We start from the raw sequence: 19,071 nt of genomic DNA on the forward strand, positions 1-19,071 counted from the left end.
AAAATTTAATGGTATTTTCCGAGTCTGCAGGGGAAATTAACACGCGTTTCATTAAAGACATAGATTGAATCTAAGGGGAAATTACATCTAATTAGTTCTAACTACTAGTTTGTGTATTGTGATTGAGGCTAAATCACAACAGCCTAACATTTTGCTTGAATTTCTAACTTTAGTTATTTTGTGTTTAATGCATATTTAAAAAAATATTGTCTTGTATACTGATCGTGTGTAGAAATTTGTTTAGATAAACTCCATTCCGGTTTATGTGGATTTGCAACTATTTTCCGGAGCAGAGATGCTGTTTTGTGGATTAAGCTCTCTTTCCTAATTCTGCGCATCTTCTTGTGCGCAATTCCTTGTTACCGGAAGCAGGGTTTTTTTCTGCGCAAACGCAGTGCCGATGGGTTTGTCATGAATGTAAATGTCACGTGAGCTGTGACTTGTCATGTGACTTGAGTTGGGGTGGGTGGGTTAAAATGACAAGGTTTTTAAATTTTTATGTTGTTTATTTATTTCGCATTTTATTTATTTTATCTAATGTCTGTGTCGACTGTGAGATCACGGATTCCCCGGTAAGATCATCAGTAGGTGAATGTGTAAGTAGGTTATGCTGGTTGGTAGTAAGACTGGGATGATTCTGTAACGGTGCGTGTATGATTGCTTCTGTAGTTATGCCACATGTGTGAAGGAGGTATACAGAACCACAGCGCTGTGTGGAGATTTTGTCTTTCAGAAGGCAGGATCGAGGGTCGCTGCTGCTTCCAGCGTGAACGGGACAACATCCTGGGGTAACAAGACGCTGCAGTATCTGAACTAACTGACTTCAAAATGTGCAGCTGTATATATGACATGAAATGACCATTTTCTTCTTTCAGTCTGGATTTGTCCAATTGCTCTTTGACCCAAGTTGAGGACCTCCATGAGGCTTCTGCAGCAATCATCCTGTGAGTGATACAATGAAGAAATGTTGGGGCATAAATGAAAAGTGATTTGTACAAAAAAGGGGGGATTATTACTTGTTGAATATACATTACATCGCAGTGAATAGAACCCTGGGTCGGACATGATACAGCGGGTTAAGGGCCTTGCTCAAGGGCCCCAACAGCGGCAACTTGGCCAAATTGGGGCTTGAACCACCGACCTTCTGATCAGTAGCCGTAACCACTGAGCTTTTACTTCCCAAGCAATGTGCTTTGTGTTGGTTACTTTTAAATGTGTTGTATACACTGACCAGGCATACCATATATAACACTGATTATCTCTTCATCATGGCACCTGTTAGTTAGTGGGATATATTAGGCAGCAAGGGAACATTTTAATGTGTTAGAAGCAGGAGAAATGGGCAAGCACAAGTATTTGAGCGAGTTTGACAAACGCCAGGTTTTGATGGTTAGACGACTGTTTCAGATCATCTCCAAAACTGCAGCTCTTGTGGGATGTTCCTGGTCTGCAGTGGTCTATCAAAAGTGCTCCAAGGAAAGAACATTGGTAAACCGGCGACAGCGTCATAGGCGGCCGAGGCCCATTGATGCACGTGTTGTTCAATCCAACAGACGAGCTCCTGTAGCTCAAATTGCTGAAGAAGTTAATGCTGTTAATGCTCAACAGGTCAGGACTGTTTTGGCAGCAAATAGGTGACCAACAAAATTAGGCAGGTGGTCATGTTCTGTCTGTTAGAAATAAAGTTATGCCTGGTCGGTGTATATTTTTTCACCTTTAAACCTTTTTTATTCTTGTGCGTTTCTATCATGCATGAAATATAATTTTTGTGGTACACAGCCGAGTCAAGAATTGGCATATAATAATAATTACAGCTGTTAAAGGAATGTTTGGAAAGTAAAAGACATGGCTGTTACACAGATGGCTGAATATCAAGACTGTGTTTTGGGGTAATTTCATGGATCTGCCTGCTTTATTTCTGCTGAATAAACTCCACAACCCCGGATCCTGAACTGGCTTTGTTTCTTCCACATAGTATTTAAACTTTTGTTATTGAATTTGTTACTATTGATAATAACTGACATGGATTACTCCAAGTACGGCTGTCACATGACAGACACGGGACTGTGTGTGCTGATTAGAGTAGTTTCTTATCCCGGCACCACTGCTGGCATACTGGTGATTCATTTTCTTAACTTGGCTGTGACTTCACCTTATCCACTCAGACCATTGCAAGACACGCACACTTCCATATCAGTGTTAATGGTCTATTTCACTAATGTCTTGGCAGCACAGAGGGATATCAGTCCACTGATGGATGGGGTGGTGTAGAGTTTGTATGACAAAAGAAAACGTTCAATTTGTAACAAATTAAAAAAATTGAACCATCGTTAACAGTGTAAAGTAGTAGTTCAGTGGTTAAAACATCTGAATTTGTAACGAGTTAAAATCCCAGCATCACCAAGCTGCCACTGCTGGGCCCCTGAGCAAGGCCCTTAAACCTTAAATGCTCAGCTGTATAAACAAAATAAATAAAAAGTTAGTCTGGATAAAATCGTCTGCCAGATGCTGTAAATATAACAGAAGCAGATGATTTGAAGTTAAAATAGTTAATATTCAGACAGAGAAAATGATGCAGTGTTTGAATATATGCAAGATGCTCTCAGGTTTTAAGAAAGCTTCGGCAAAAGTAACATCAATCTACACACCCTTGCAAACTCTGCCCAGTAAATCAGATGTATTAGTCCTTGGAGCCAAGCAATGGAACAAAAATGTTAAACTGTCACGTACATGTAGTGCATCCAGGACATGCAGGTTTGTTACAATAGGTCAGAGGTGGACCAGCTGTGGATAGCAACTTCTATGCTTCTATATGACAGGTCATGGAATGCCAATGAGTGTATTTTAAGCACACGTGCACCACATAAGTCTCAAATTCAATGAAATGCTTTTTTTTTTTTTGTTCTTGCAGAGACCTTTCAAGCAACCCTTTTTCTAATTTGAGTGATTTTATATTCCAAGGTTTTAATAATCTCAGCCAGCTGTAAGTATCATTTAGCTGTAATTATTATGTATAATCACATTGCAAACCACATTTATACATATGTATTTCATCTAACATTTTACTTTTCACTAAGTCTACTACCTATAAAATTGGACTGTCCCGGCGGCAACACATCATGGGACAGAGTGGAAGTTACACCTGATACCCGGCTCTGTGAAGGACAGAGGAACGCCTGCGATCGAATTGGGCAGATGTGTAAGTTAAGCACCATACAGATTCTTTATTTCCTCCTTCTGTAGAACTTTAACATCACTGCACTTCTTTAGTTCTGAGATGTCATAAATGCCTTTTTAATTAGCCTTGGATTGCCCTGAGAACTCGATGTGCAGTCCTTATGGACCAGGGTTCGTTCAGTGCAGCTGTGTACATAACTTTCACGGATACAAGTGCCTGAGAGAGGTGAGAATTTCAGCTTTAGTACTGATACTCAAGTACAGTCACTGAAAATTGATTATTAGATAGGGTAAGACCGTTTTCTAATGTTTCTTCTCCATGCTGCAGGGCCATTTTCCTATGCTGGAAGTCATGGTGATACTAGGTGGGTCCACAGTTGTTGTTTCAGCAGTACTGTGGATCACTCAGAGAAGGAAAATAAAAGGCACCTGAGTTCCTGCATTGTCTGGCAGCTGGTAAAATGCTGTAGGAAACACTGAATAAAACACATTGTGTTGAAGGAACACTGAATAGGGATTTTTTTGTTTGTTTGTTTGTTTGTTTTTGTATTTATGAAAAATTGCTCTAGACCAGAGATATTCAAACTAAGACCTGCAGGCAAAAGTTGACCCATAGTAGCCACTCATTTGGCCCACCATGCTATATATGCGAAGGAGGCAGAGGGATGCTGAATAGCTGTATTGGGCTATTGTACAAAAAATTTTATTGTTTCTCATTGTACGATAAGTTTTGCTATCTAGAGCTTCGTAATCTCATTAACTAATGCAGTTTTATTTTTTAAAGTAATATTTTCTAATTCCGTTTATATATAAGATAAGGGAAAGGTAAAATTGAACATTTTATTTTTAGCCCATGGCTCTCAATCAAGTTAAACTTTTGTCCCTTTTATAGTAGAAACTTTGGGCACCTCTGCTTTTAAACCGTTTAGAAAGTTATACATCTTTTTAGATGCCACTTAATGTCTCAGGAGTTGTCAGTCCTTAATAACAGACACTATAACATACTGCATGATTATACAGGTATGTGTAACACTGGGAGGCCATTAGATTGCAGGTGTATAATGATTAAGTCAAAATAACTAGATTTGATTAGAGTCTCTTCACCAATTCTACTAAACTGTGCAAATGATGCAATGTTGTGCAGTAATAACTGATTATAAGAGTTCATAATCAGTCGTTGTTGCAAATCATTATAATGGTCAAATATACCCATGATAAATCGGGTGTGAAGTAGAGATTGTCTCCTGCATGTCTCTTTTCAAACAGTTTTCAATTTTTGACCAAAATATATACTCAACAAACACTGAAGTGTACCATGCTCCTAAATTTACACCTCTGGATGCCTAGGACTGTTATGTGACCATAATTATTATTATTTTTTTAAATCACTCTAAACCTTATTCAGAAGGACATTGATAAAGACTTTCGCATGACAAAACCATTATAAGAGTGACATTATCGTTATAAGAGTCCTGAAAGTTAAACCTAATGCCACTCGACTAAATACGATTAAACACTTTTACATATGATTTATCACATTTGTTGTGATTGTTGTAAAATATAAATTTTTTATTTGTTAGCAATTATGTTCACATTGAACGTAGTCACTGTATGAATATACATTATGTCCAAGAGCCTAAAAAAAAGGACAAGTACTAACCTTCAGACTGTAATATAAATATCAATAACCACACTTTAAACTCGATATATAGTCTTGTATGCAACTGGCATTATATTTGTCTTTGTAAGTAATAAATGTTACTTTCAGGATATGATATGTATAAAGCCTAATGCTATGTTCAAAATAAAGACCGTACTATTGTCTTACCAGGGTTTCCACGGAGTCTTCAAGGCCAAAAAATGTGCGACTTTTTTTCTTTTTGACTTCAAGTCTTATTCGTGGTTCTGTCTTAAAACATTATAAACAGGTCTTAATTGTCTTATGTCCATGTAATGCTACCTCGAATGCTCACTGAAATGCTTATAGACTAGAAAAGCCTTTATTTCTCACATATACATTACAGCATAGTGAAAATTATTTATTTGCATATCCCAGCTTGCTTGGAAGCAGAGCAAAGAGTAGCCATAATGTGTGGGAGGTTGGCAATACCGAGGCTTGAACCTCTGATCAGTAACCCAGCACCCTAACCACTGAGCTTCCCTTGGTGTTTGTAGTTCTTTCTTTTTCTAGTATAAATATAACTCACTGTATTAAGACTAACAAATGAGACAAACATGAAACAGCAACATTCAGTGTTCTGTCATTGGCACGTATCCCTTTTGGATTGTACCACAGACTTAAAATGGATTTTATTTTTCAGCAATCTGGAAGTGAAATTTTTGCACCACTTGGCTGAAAAAATGAAAAAAAATGTTTTTAGGGCTGGGTTAGATAATGTATTTGTGTGTGTTTTTAATGTCATGAAATAAGTCAAATTTCGATCTTAATGGTCTTAAAAAAAAAAAGTCTTAAATTTTATGATGAAATCTGCAGAAACCCTGCTTACTCACAGGAGCCTGGGATGTAACTTGCTCTGGTGAAAATGTAGGACTTAAAGCTGAATGTAAATTCAGTCACCGGTTTCTACTAGTTTAAGAAGTGGACAAACAGAAAACCACCAGACCAGTGTTTCCCTCAAATATGTCTTCTTCTCATGAATTTATTCTACATTATTATCTTTAAATAATCCACAGATGTGCAGTGTGCCCAGGGTTGTGAATAAAAAAGATTGAAAGTGTGATCACTGATCCACATTCTTTACTCGTAGCACTACAGGCACTGAGGTACAGGGGATCATGCCTAGCTCTGTGATCACCAGGTCAACAAAGTCTGGGGGTGTGACATCATAGACCAAGTTTAGTAAACCCAGAGAAGTAACACTCTGCCAGTTCTCCAATGGGGTCTTTCCTTTCCGTGTCACTATCAGGTCATCAGGGTCATCTGGAGAGGGAGAGAGAGAGGGGAATGGCTTAGTAAATATGCACGAATATCATATTATTATGACCAATTGTGCAGGTAATTACCCAGCTCGTTGGACACGAATGAGTCGGTCTGCACTCGTTCACAAAATTTGTACGTCTCACAGCAGACCAGCACAGGCACGTTGTACGCCTTGGCTACAAGAGCAATTTGGGATGTTCCTACACGGGACATTACGTATCCGTTAGCCAGAAGGGCATGAGCTCCAAGAAACACCTTGGACACCTGTGGGAGAAGGGGAATTCTAATGCTGTTTAATTTACTTCAAATTTTTAGAAGAAGAAACTCATTACTTTTGTATGTTACATGCCTCAGGCAGAATGTAAGAGAGTGCGGATATGAGCACGTAGGTACACCGAATGCCTTTCTTCACCAAACGTCTCAAAGCTTCCCTCCCCTCCAGTCTGGGCCGACTGTCCACCACGATGACTCTGAACTTCTTCTGGAGTTTCTCAAAGGCCTCACACAGGATATGATTGACAAGTGAGGAGCTGGAAAAAAAATATACAATTAAATGAACTCCAGAGTCGGAGGACTCTATCTTAAAATAGAAATATAGGTAGATGGACATTGATTTTCTTACCAGCCATAAACTAGAATGACATCACCATCACTAATCTTTTCACTTGCACATTTAGAGATGGCTTCTGCAGCCAACTTGATCTTCTCATTTGCATAGTTGTCAATACATGACAATAGTTTCTTCTTAGCCTATAGGCAAAAGCCAATGAAAATAGTGCAAATTAAATACGAGACGGTGCATCGTGTGTTGGTCTGGAAAACCCACTGTCACTGCAGCGAAATTCTACATATCGATGATGTTCTTCCATTTTTCTCCATTTCACTTTTGCGGACATCAAAACATTAAAATGTTATAGGTAAATATGTCTAATTGTGATTTCGATTTAGTGTGTAGAAGTGAAACATATCCTTTCCAGGAGTAAGAATAAGGCTATTCTAGACTATAAATATGGTTTACCAACAGGACAAAATCACACATTGTAACAATTCACTTTTGAAAAATAATCTTATAAATTACATATAATATATAATTATAAATATCTAGCAATCAAACCACACAAACAAATCTTTGAACACAGATTAGCATTAACTTAAATATATACACAATAACAGAGTTATACTTAAATAATATTTCTCACCTCCTCCTCTTTGCACTGATTTGGAATATTGGAGATCTCTTTCTTGATGTACTTGATTGCATTGCCCATGCTTGCAGACAGGGGGCGACATTGATTGAGAAAACTGAAGAGAACCCAACGCAATATAAGTCATAGCAAGTGTAATTTTACACAACTGGTAAAGTCTGAATGAAGAAAACAAAAAGGAGGAGTATTAAACATTCTTTATATATTATAAATATTACCTGATGTAGGGCTTCAGCTTGTTCACTAGATCCCTGGACAACTCCTCATTTGGTGGAGTGCTATAGTCTTGAATCACCTGTAGTATTATCATAATTAGAATATAATCATACAGAAATCTTCAGGTTTCTAAGCTAAAGTTTGTTGCTTTGATTTTACCGGCTGGTAGACAAAGTGAATGTCAAACAAAATGAAAAGGCTGAAGTAGTAACTTTATACCTGTTTAAAGGCATGCAAGAGAGCCACAGAGCGAGCGTTCGAGCCGGCTATGATGCCCTGCGAGTACTGCAGGCCCAACTGGACTACAGAGGGGTGGATAACTGTGGCAGGAATGCTAAAAACAACACATTAATTATTAACATGATATTTCAAAAAAAAAAAAAAGCTGTACTTCTCCAAAGGCATGTATAATACATTTGCAATATCATTTCTATTTCTATATCTATTATTAACATGATATACTAACAAAAGGTACATCAAAAAAATAAAAAATAAACTAAAAATACATCCGCAATATCAAATTCTGCACTTAAAACATTTTTTAAAATATGCAAGCATCCTGTACCACAACAGTCATTAAAAAAAAAAAACCACCACCGGAACACAGAAGCATACTGGGCCTCTAAACTTAAAACTCCCATACAAATAGGTGTGTAAAGGCTGGCAGGTTTATAAGTGGAATGGAAGCGTCTCATATTTGATAATACTAGAGGTTTCTTGGTCAGAAGTAGTTCTAAATATACACAAAGAAGGATAACTTGGTAAATCACATTACACATTATATTGTATTGGAGTTAAAACTCTAGAAAAATATGTGCAGGTGGGAGTTGATACTATTAGAGGGGCAAAAAACCTAACACACTGAATATCTTGGTGTTATTATGTGCATCTGCAACTTCTTCATTCTTCAGTATAAATGTTATCCTATTTATTCAAACACTTTTTTTTAAAGAAATGAAACAGATTTTACCCAAAATTCTTTGGTAAACCATTCCAAAGTGATTTACATTGCTGGACTGGTGCAGTACCTGATTTGCTGTGTGAGAGGTGCTTTGCGGCTGTACTGGTGCAGGTGAGAGAACAGGCTGACTTTGTAGCCGTACTCCGACCTCAGAGGAATCTGTAAGAATAAAGGACCCTCGATAAACTCTGGTGCACAATATAGACAAGTTGGCACTGTTACTGCTCTTCAGGATCAGCTGCAGTAATAGAAGCATAGCTTTAGTGCGAATCTACAGCGATTTATAAATAAGCATTTAAATGCATGGTACATAATGAAACTAACATTTACTACATAAAATAAATCTCAACTAGTCTACATAACCAACATAAGCAACAAAAACAGACAGCTACTCTACATAACAAAATGTCCATGTCACACAAGTGAGCTTTTCACATAAAGGCAAAATCCTGTCTCTTCTGCTCATCTCTAATCATGTGCACCGGCAAAATTCACATTTAGTAAGCAAAAAAATTCAAATAAAGCGTTCACTGCACACACGGTACGGGGCCAGACCTTGACTTGAGACACATTTATGTGAGCTCCTTGCCCTGACCTCTGTAAGAAATGGGAGGTAAAGCACTTGAAGTAAGTATGTTGTAGTAGATACATGGTCAGTATGGGACAAAATAGAAGAGAGAGAGGAGGAAGGGGTGAAGGAGGCATCAGACATAAATAACAATCATGAAAAGCTCCTGACCTGTTGTCTCTCAAGCTTCTTGGCCAGCTTTCTCACCACTGCAGGATCATCTACTTGGATGTGTTCTGGTAATCGTTTCACCACTAAACAGTAACATAAAATTTTTTTTATTTTTTTTTAAATAGCAGGAAAGATAAGTACATGCACCCCAAAGAAGGATCACCACAGGAGCATACAGTCACTGTATAACCTGACATCATTACATGTTCATTTTCTACAGCATAACCGAGGACGATGCGATATGCATCTGGATGCATAGCCACCGATACTATACAGTAAATAAACATATGAAGCTGATGTGAAGAGATTACGATTTAACACAATGGAAAAAAAATATAATACTGTGCAATTCAATATGGTACAGATAGTTTGCTTTTTTTTTTGGTTCAGACAGACATTGACTTAAATGCCTTCTGACTTCTAGAAGGGAGGGGGGAAGAGGAAATAAAAGATTTTCCTGTTCATTCACCGGAAAGATGCAGCTCTACCTCTGCCGTGTTAATCTATTTGACTCTCGGGACACGCCCCCGTCTCTGTAGTGCTGTGATGAGTCATATTCACATATAAGTCATTTTTGAAATAATAAAACTACAGCGCATCTACTAATAATTATCTATAAATGGAGCGATTTTTACTGATGCTCATATTCTAAAAAAAAATAATAATAATAAAAATAAAAAAAAAAGAACAATGCATACACCATCTTGCATCCGATGCACACGCCGTTAACTTTTATGCCGATGCGAATCAGCGAATCTTACTGTCCGTTCTGTACAATCAACACTGTGATTATGTTACCTGGCTGAAGTTCACTCTGAGGTGCTTTAGTCTTGGTTGTAGAGGTGGCACCCGGCTCTTTCTTAGCCTGTTTTGCTGCACGATCTGCTTCCTGCCGCGCTCTTCGCTCTGCCTTCAGCTCTGCTTTACTCTTAGCTGGCTTGTCTGCAGGTGTAGTGCACTCTGCTGTCGGTCCTGCTGCTGGTATACTGACAGGAGCTGCAGCCGCTGATGGCACTAAAGAACAAAAGTCAAGGAGGAACGCACCATTATTACCGTCATCATATATGACTTAAGCAAAGCTGGATTTAAAAGCTATTTTAGGATACAGTCTGAAACGGCATAGCAAAACAAAGTGTATCCATGACAAATTTAACCCTTTAACCTTTGAGAAACAGCCAGATGATGCACATACAAAATGGCACAGTCTCCATATACTTTTTAATGAATACAGCAAAGAAAAATCAGGATTACTTGCTCATAAAGACATGTATTAATGATCCCCACAGCAATCAATTGAAGCATAAGAACACAAGAAATTTCCAACTCCGTGTACATATAAGGTTCTGTTTTTCCCCTGAAGCATCTTTTTATTGAATTTATTTAGCAGATTTCTTCAAGGTTTTTTTTTTTTTTCTCAGGATCCATTTTTCACCTACCTTTCTGTGCTGGGATCAGGGAACTCTGAGCAGTGGAAGCCCCTGCTTTTGTTTCTTTATCGGCCCTTTTTTCTGATGGACCCATGTCATCTTTTTTTCCTTTCTTCTGCTGTTTCTTCTCCTTCCGCAGCCGCTGCTTCTCTTCTTTAGTCAGTTCTCGACCTTCACTCTGTAAATGGCATGTAAACGTTCACACACCACGACACTGAGGTTTACAAATACTGCACTGTTGATTCTTTCAAAAACCAACCACATTGCAGGAAACAGGTGAAGGAAACATCTTTAGCCTACATCATTTATAATAAGCCTCACCTTCACTTGTGAAATCACCCCTGGCTTTGTATTGTCTGAAAACATAGAGTACATTATTACACTTTTGTGAGCTAAATGAAAAAGTCAGTGATCAGAATTCAAGATATGAAACAAAGCATTCTACTGGCGCTAAGCTGCAGACATTTGATGGACAATGGTAATGCTCTAAACAGTCAATTATTTCCAACTGCAATAGAAAAAAAAATATGTATGCATTCAGTAATTTACCACATACTGCACAGTCACACAATACCATGGAGGAAAAGCAGAAGAAAACATGATGCAATTCTGCACTTAGCGTTAGCTACGTCACATATCAAGCTAAAGGAACCCCCTAGCTAATTATTAGCGATAAATAAAGAAAAACTAGATACTTTTCAGTGGCGTTTAAGTTAAAGGCACACAACAATGAGAAGACAGCTTTCTTCGTTTACCTGCAGCATAGTTGCTGCTGTCAGTGTGTTTGGACTCTGCTTTTCCCTCTGAGTCTGCCATGTTTCCAATGTGCGAGCGACACGCTGAGAACCCCTTCCAAATCACCACACTGCCCCTGGCGGCTGGAAAGCGCAGATGAGCATGCGCCACTGCCTCACACATGCGCACAACAGCTCCGTGTTCACAAACGTCCTGTTTTTATTTTGTTTGTTTATGTTTATTATTTGTAAGATTGCTTGTCTCTCCCTCACCCCCCCCCCCGCCAGTTTAATGCAGCAGCTCGCAAAATTTTTGTTTTTCAAGCAATTTTTGTTTTTCATGCTTTTTCAAGTTTGTTTTCTCCTTAATTCAATGGAGCAGTTCTCAACCTTGTGGTTTTAATAATTCCCTTTTTTTTTTGTTAGAGTGCTGGAAATCAGAACCCGTATTTATTAGTTTGTTTGTTTGTTTGTTTTCGCTTTAATTCGACAAAGCAGTTCTCAAAATTGTTTTCATAATTCACTTTTTTTGCTACAATGCTAGAAATTATAACTGTTATTTGTTTGTTACTTTGTTTTTCTTTTAATTTAATGCAGCAGCTCACAAAATTTTGTGTATCATGATTGCTTTTCATTGATTTTTTATTAAAATATAAATAATTCAATATGAAAGAGGCATAATTAATTCAATTAATTCAATATGAAAGAGGCATAATTAAGAACTTCAATGTATATATATATATATATATATATATATATATATATATATATATATATATATATATATATATATATATATATATATATATATACAGTGAGGAAAATAAGTATTTGAACACCCTGCTATTTTGCAAGTTCTCCCACTTAGAAATCATTAAGGGGTCTGAAATTGTCATCGTAGGTGCATGTCCACTGTGAGAGACATAATCTAAAAAAAAAATCCAGGAAATCACAATATATGATTTTTTAACTATTTATTTGTATGATACAGCTGCAAATAAGTATTTGAACACCTGTCTATCAGCTAGAATTCTGACCCTCAAAGACCTGTTAGTCTGCCTTTAAAATGTCCACCTCCACTACATTTATTATCCTAAATTATCCTAAACCTGTTTGAGGTCGTTAGCTGCATAAAGACACCTGTCCACCCCATACAATCAGTAAGAATCCAACTACTATCATGGCCAAGACCAAAGAGCTGTCCAAAGACACTAGAGACAAAATTGTACACCTCCACAAGGCTGGAAAGGGCTACGGGGAAATTGCCAAGCAGATTGGTGAACAAAGGTCCACTGTTGTAGCAATCATTAGAAAATGGAAGAAGCTAAACATGACTGTCAATCTCCCTCGGACTGGGGCTCCATGCAAGATCTCACCTCGTGGGGTCTCAATGATCCTAAGGAAGGTGAGAAATCAGCCCAGAACTACATGGGAGGAGCTGGTCAATGACCTGAAAAGAGCTGGGACCACCGTTTCCAAGGTTACTTTTGGTAATACACTAAGACGTCATGGTTTGAAATCATGCATGGCACGGAAGGTTCCCCTGCTTAAACCAGCACATGTCCAGGCACGTCTTAAGTTTGCCAATGACTATTTGGATGATCCAGAGGAGTCATGGGAGAAAGTCATGTGGTCAGATATGAGACCAAAATAGAACTTTTGGGTCATAATTCCACTAAACATGTTTGGAGGAAAAAGAATGATGAGTACCATCCCAAGAACACCATCCCTACTGTGAAGGAAGAAGAATGATGAGTACCATCCCAAGAACACCATCCCTACTGTGAAGCATGGGGGTGGTAGCATAATGCTTTGGGGGTGTTTTTCTGCACATGGGACAGGGCGACTGCACTGTATTAAGGAGAGGATGACCGGGGCCATGCATTGCGAGATTTTGGGGAACAACCTCCTTCCCTCAGTTAGAGCATTGAAGATGGGTCGAGGGTGGGTCTTCCAACATGACAATGACCCGAAGCACACAGCCAGGATAACCAAGGAGTGGCTCTGTAAGAAGCATATCAAGGTTCTGGTATGGCCTAGCCAGTCTCCAGACCTAAACCCAATAGAGAATCTTTGGAGGGAGCTCAAACTCCTTGTTTCTCAGCGACAGGCCAGAAACCTGACTGATCTAGAGAAGATCTGTGTGGAGGAGTGGGCCAAAATCCCTCCTGCAGTGTGTGCAAACCTGGTAAAAAACTGCAGGAAACATTTGACCTCTGTAATTGCAAACAAAGGCTCCTGTACCAAATATTAACATTGACTTTCTCAGGTGTTCAAATACTTATTTGCAGCTGTATCATAAAAATAAATAGTTAAAAAATCATACATTGTGATTTCTGGATTTTTTTTTTTAGATTATGTCTCTCACAGTGGACATGCACCTACGATGACAATTTCAGACCCCTCCATGATTTCTAAGTGGGAGAACTTGCAAAATAGCAGGGTGTTCAAATACTTATTTTCCTCACTGTATATATATATATATATATATATATATATATATATATATATATATATATATATATATATATATATATATATATATATATATACAGTAAGGAAAATAAGAGAGACATAATCTAAAAAAGAAAATCCAGAAATCACAATTTAGATCAAATCTTCTTTAGATCAGTCAGGTTTCTGGCCTGTCGCTGAGAAACACAGAGTTTGAGCTCCCTCCAAAGATTCTCTATTGGGTTTAGGTCTGGAGACTGGCTAGGCCACGCCAGAACCTTGATATGCTTCTTACAGAGCCACTACTTGGTTATCCTGGCTGTGTGCTTCGGGTCATTGTCATGTTGGAAGACCCAGCCTCGACCCATCTTCAATGCTCTAACTGAGGGAAGGAGGTTGTTCCCCAAAATCTTGCAATACATGGCCCCGGTCATCCTCTCCTTAATACAGTGCAGTCGCTCTGTCCCATGTGCAGAAAAACACCCCCAAAGCATGATGCTACCACCCCCATGCTTCACAGTAGGGATGGTGTTCTTGGGATGGTACTCATCATTCTTCTTCCTCCAAACACGTTTAGTGGAATTATAACCCAAAAGTTCTTTTTTGGTCTCCTCTGACCACATGACTTTCTCCCATGACTCCTCTGGATCATCCAAATGGTCATTGGCAAACTTAAGACATGCCTGGACATGTGCTGGTTTAAGCAGGGGAACCTTCCATGCCATGCATGATTTCAAACCATGACGTCTTAGTGTATTACCAACAGTAACCTTGAAAACGGTGGTTCCAGCTCTTTTCGGGTCATTGACCAGCTCCTCTCGTTTAGTTCTGGGTTGATTTCTCACCTTCCTTAGGATCATTGAGACCCCACGAGGTGAGATCTTGCATGGAGCCCCAGTCCGAGGGCGATTGACAGTCATGTTAAGCTTCTTCCATTTTCTAATGATTGCTCCAACAGTGGACCTTTCTTTCACCAAGCTGCTTGGCAATTTCCCCGTATCCCTTTCCAGCCTTGTGGAGGTAAACAATTTTGTCTCTAGTGTCTTTGGACAGCTCTTTGGTCTTGACCATGTTAGTATTTGGATTCTTACTGATTGTATGGGGTGGACAGGTGTCTTTATGCAGCTAACGACCTCAAACAGGTGCATCTAATTTAGGATAATAAATGTAGTGGAGGTGGACATTTTAAAGGCAGACTAACAGGTCTTTGAGGGTCAGAATTCTAGCTGATAGACAGGTGTTCAAATACTTATTTGCAGCTGAATCATACAAATAAATAGTTAAAAAAATATACATTGTGATTTCTGGATTTTTTTTTTTAGATTATGTCTCTCACAGTAGACATGCACTTACGATGACAATTTCAGACCCCTCTATGATTTCTAAGTGGGAGAACTTGCAAAATAGCAGGGTGTTCAAATACTTATTTTCCTCACTGTATATATATATATATATATATATATATATATATATATATATATATATATATATATATATATATATATATATATATATATATATGCATTGAAGTTCTTAATTATGCCTCTTTCATATTGAATTATTTATATTTTAATAAAATATATGTGTCAATGAAAAAAAATCATGATACACAAAATTTTGTGAGCTGCTGCATTAAATTAAAAGAAAAACAAAGTAACAAACAAATCAGCTCAGTAAATTCCAGCGTGGTACTGTGACAGGATGCCACCTGTGCAATAAGTCAAGTCGTGAAATTTCCTCCCTACTTAATATTTTACAGTCAACTGTTAGTGGTATTATAACAAAGTGAAAGCGACTGGAAACAACAGCAACACAGCCACAAAGTGGTAGGCCACATAAAATCACAGAGCGGGACAGGGAATGCACAGAGGTCACCACCTTCTGCAGAGTCAAGACCTCCAAATTTCATGTGGCCTTCAGATTAGCTCAAGAACAGTGCGTAGAGAGCTTCATGGAATGGGTTTCCATGGTCCAGCAGCTGCATCCAAGGTTTATATCACCAAGTGCAATGCAAAGCATCGGATGCAGTGCAAAGCACGCCGTCACTGGACTCTAGAGCGATGGAGATGTGCTCTTTGGAACGACATCATGCTTCACTGTCTGGCAATTTGATGGACAAGTCTGGGTTTGGTGGTTGCCAGGAGAATGGTACTTGTCTGACTGCATTGTGCCAAGTGTAAAGTTTTGTAAAACAATTTTAGTTAGTTTCTAAATAAAAAGAGTCAATATTGCAGTCATTAACAAATGTATCTTGGAAAACATGTTGGAGTGCCTGTAGCCACCTACCTAAATTAAATGATAATTTGGGGGAAATTTATTTTGGACTATATTGCTACAAATTTCTAATGTTTTTGCTTAATAGGAAAATTATGAATTATGGTTTTGCTTTGAGAGTGCTCAGTGGCAGAATTAGCTTCAAAATTGTTTGTTGTTTATTTTATTTATATTGAAAAGGGGATGTTTACAATCACAAGATTCATTTAACATTTTATTCAGTAACAACTGCACTTAAGATACAAAGAGACATGAACAACATTCATATCATTTTAATAGTAAAAAAACAAACAAAAATCCCAACAAACAAACAGAAGTTTCAGTAACTTTAAAAATGGCGCTTTTTGCACAAAATGGCAGTTTTATTTACTAACATACTAAATTGCTGTCTGAATTCACAGCGCAGTAGCTGGTTGAAGGGGACCAAACCTCACAGAAACACCTGACTTGGTTCCATTTGACCAGCCACAGCAAGGTGTGTTGATTCATGACAAGTGAGGGAATGGCAGGAGGACAAAGTTGCCCTTATTGCTAGATATCTACAGCCATTTGTCTGTTCTAATGACTCTAGTCGTTTACCTGTTGAGAGAGAGAGAAAAAAAATTATATTTTATTTTTATAAATCACCTTAAACAATTGAATTTAACAAAAATTCAGCTTTACAGAAATAAATAGACTACAGGTATGAATTTTAAAATAATACATTTCTCTCTAACTCTATCCCTAATAAGTAATCCAGGAACCCTGAGGAAACCATTCAAAAGAGAAATAGAAATTAAAATATTCATTCAGAGTCATGTGGCTGCTATCTGCAAAAAAATCTTACATTTTTACAATCCTCTATAAGTCTGACAAGCAGAATTTATTTGCACCGTTGTGCATATCAATGTGACTATATAATAATTAACTGACTGAACTACACAGTGTTTTACTATAGCTTTACTATTCAAATTTATATGTAGGTCTCTTTTCTGATATCTTCTGATATTTTCTGAAATTCTTGTGGTATTTTTATTATTATTGGGACATTATTGTTCATTTTATTAAAGAGAGAAATGTAAATACAGAAGGAAAAAAGTCAACAGAACATGAATTACACATAAAGCAAAAGGACTCTTAGGTTAGACAGCAGACAAGACCGAATTGTTAGGACAGCTGCTCGTCCTGTCTGCATAGTGAGACAGCTAGAACAGACAGTGATGCCTTTGGCCAACCAAACACATAAATAAAAGAATTAGCACCTCTCATACTGCCCAGTGTATGGGGCTTGCCTATTAGCACTGTGGCTATTTTGAGTTAAAATACAGACTGAATTTTCTTCTGATATTCTTAAACATTGATGATAAATTCCCCCTGAAACCACACACTTCCTTACATTCCATAACTGGATTATTCATATGGGGATATAAGGAAGCATGTCTTCACAGGGGGGCAGCAACTGCATTTTCTTCTCTGCACAAGTCCCCTGTCATATAGCACTGTTTCAGCCTTATAGTTACTTTATAGAACACAACACTGTGGCTAATATGGATGCAAAATGGTTTATAAAGTAAAATAATTAATACATAGGAAAAGGAAACTGTCTATTCAGGTCTATTTTTCTATATTGCGTAAGCATCTAGCAATCATTCATTAAATGCACTTAAATGTAATCACTGTAATAAAGTAACATAAATTAAAGATTACCTGTACTGGATGTCACCAGAGTTCTGCGCTGTACATTTGTTGGGGTTTTTTAGTAAAGTAAGAACTAGAGAGGTCTGTAAGGTACTGTATATTTAGCTCTATTAAGCAACAATCCTCTCTTGAGCTTGAATGTTGTCAACCTACAGAGCTTGAAATGACATCGCCTGCCTTTTACTTCTCAGAGGTGTGGAAAAGTGTCGCTAGCCTACAGTAGATCAAAGGTAATCAATGACGAGTGTGAGGTTGATGACACTCCAACATCTGCTTCCTCCCAGCACACCTTTTCACATGGATTACTTCTGCCAAACGTGTGATATCTTGCATTTGTGGTTTTCATAATGAAACAAGGATAGGTAATATTCTCCGAATCCAAACTCTTACTGAAGTCTTCAACAGATTAAAGAAAGAAGGTGGCGCTGTTGAATCCATTGAATAAAAAAAACAACCTCTTTTTTAAATAAGGAAAAGTCTTATGATGAATTTTAACTAATACTAATGACATAGTAATAGGTTTATCTTAAATAGCTAGACTGTTAATTGCCTATTTAGTACTACCTGACCTTTTATATACACAACAAAACAACAACAAAAAACATTTCTAAACATTTTAACACCTCTGTCTAAAGGTTTGTCCGGGTTATTTAATGACCTTCTCCACACCTCTCTCTGTCTGCCCCGCTTTGTTGCATCCTCCTCTTAGCCCGGCTTGTGGATTCTGTCCTGTCTTCCCGCTCCTGGCCTTTTCTATCCCTCTCTCTCCCTCACTCCCCCCACCTCTGCCATGCTGGCCTCCCACCTGTTGGTGTCTTTTAGAAGCCCGGGCCTCTCCTGTGCCTGCTGTCCAGCCCAATCAGGGCCATGACATGGGAGAGCAAGTCACACCTTTCAGCTGTTCACACTAGGCCCAAGACACCCTACACTATTCTCTTCTCTTTTTATGCTGAATTTCAATGCAATTGAAAGAAAGCGAATCCTAATTTATGCGCTGTAAAAAAAATAATAGATACGCTCATATTAAAGCTTCAATGCATCATGATTAGATACATGTATTCTTCAATGTGTTTTTTATTTCAACTCATTTACATACTATACAGAGGCCATTATTTTCTTTAATATGATGAGCGAGTGCTTCTTTTTTTATTATACCTCCTCACAATCCCAAATTGACCAAATCATTACTTTCGATGTTTACATGTTAATAAAGTACAAATATTTTAATAATAATAAATAAAATAATTTTATTTGGTTGTGCAATGT

The 19,071-nt window shown here is 37.9% G+C and overlaps 2 protein-coding genes across 3 annotated transcripts; one reads left to right on the forward strand and one right to left on the reverse strand.

Moving 5' to 3' along the window:
• The first annotated feature begins 15 nt into the window (after positions 1–15).
• atraid (all-trans retinoic acid-induced differentiation factor) lies at positions 16–5,004 on the forward strand. Its single transcript, XM_083562029.1, has 9 exons — positions 16–572; positions 670–788; positions 876–944; positions 2,912–2,983; positions 3,078–3,199; positions 3,303–3,403; positions 3,506–3,895; positions 4,047–4,089; positions 4,146–5,004. Exons 1-7 carry the CDS (start codon positions 477–479, stop codon positions 3,608–3,610), a joined length of 684 nt encoding a protein of 227 aa, XP_083418155.1. The 5' UTR covers positions 16–476; the 3' UTR covers positions 3,611–3,895; positions 4,047–4,089; positions 4,146–5,004.
• A 422-nt stretch (positions 5,005–5,426) lies between these two features.
• Positions 5,427–11,558, reverse strand: eif2b4 (eukaryotic translation initiation factor 2B, subunit 4 delta). 2 transcript variants are annotated; one of them, XM_083561980.1, is made up of 13 exons: positions 11,422–11,558; positions 10,988–11,022; positions 10,676–10,844; positions 10,038–10,253; positions 9,240–9,322; positions 8,568–8,659; positions 7,759–7,873; positions 7,542–7,618; positions 7,318–7,420; positions 6,741–6,868; positions 6,468–6,648; positions 6,202–6,382; positions 5,427–6,118 (listed from the first exon to the last, which is right to left on the reverse strand). In XM_083561980.1, exons 1-13 carry the CDS (start codon positions 11,480–11,482, stop codon positions 5,919–5,921), a joined length of 1,641 nt encoding a protein of 546 aa, XP_083418106.1. In that variant the 5' UTR covers positions 11,483–11,558; the 3' UTR covers positions 5,427–5,918. The 2 variants fall into 2 exon arrangements, with proteins under 2 accessions (XP_083418106.1, XP_083418107.1); XM_083561981.1 differs by having other exon boundaries at positions 10,038–10,244; positions 11,422–11,557.
• Positions 11,559–19,071: the final 7,513 nt, after the last annotated feature.

This window comes from Silurus aristotelis (genome assembly GCF_946808225.1).
Source record: "Silurus aristotelis genome assembly, chromosome: 15".
NCBI lineage: Eukaryota > Metazoa > Chordata > Actinopteri > Siluriformes > Siluridae > Silurus > Silurus aristotelis.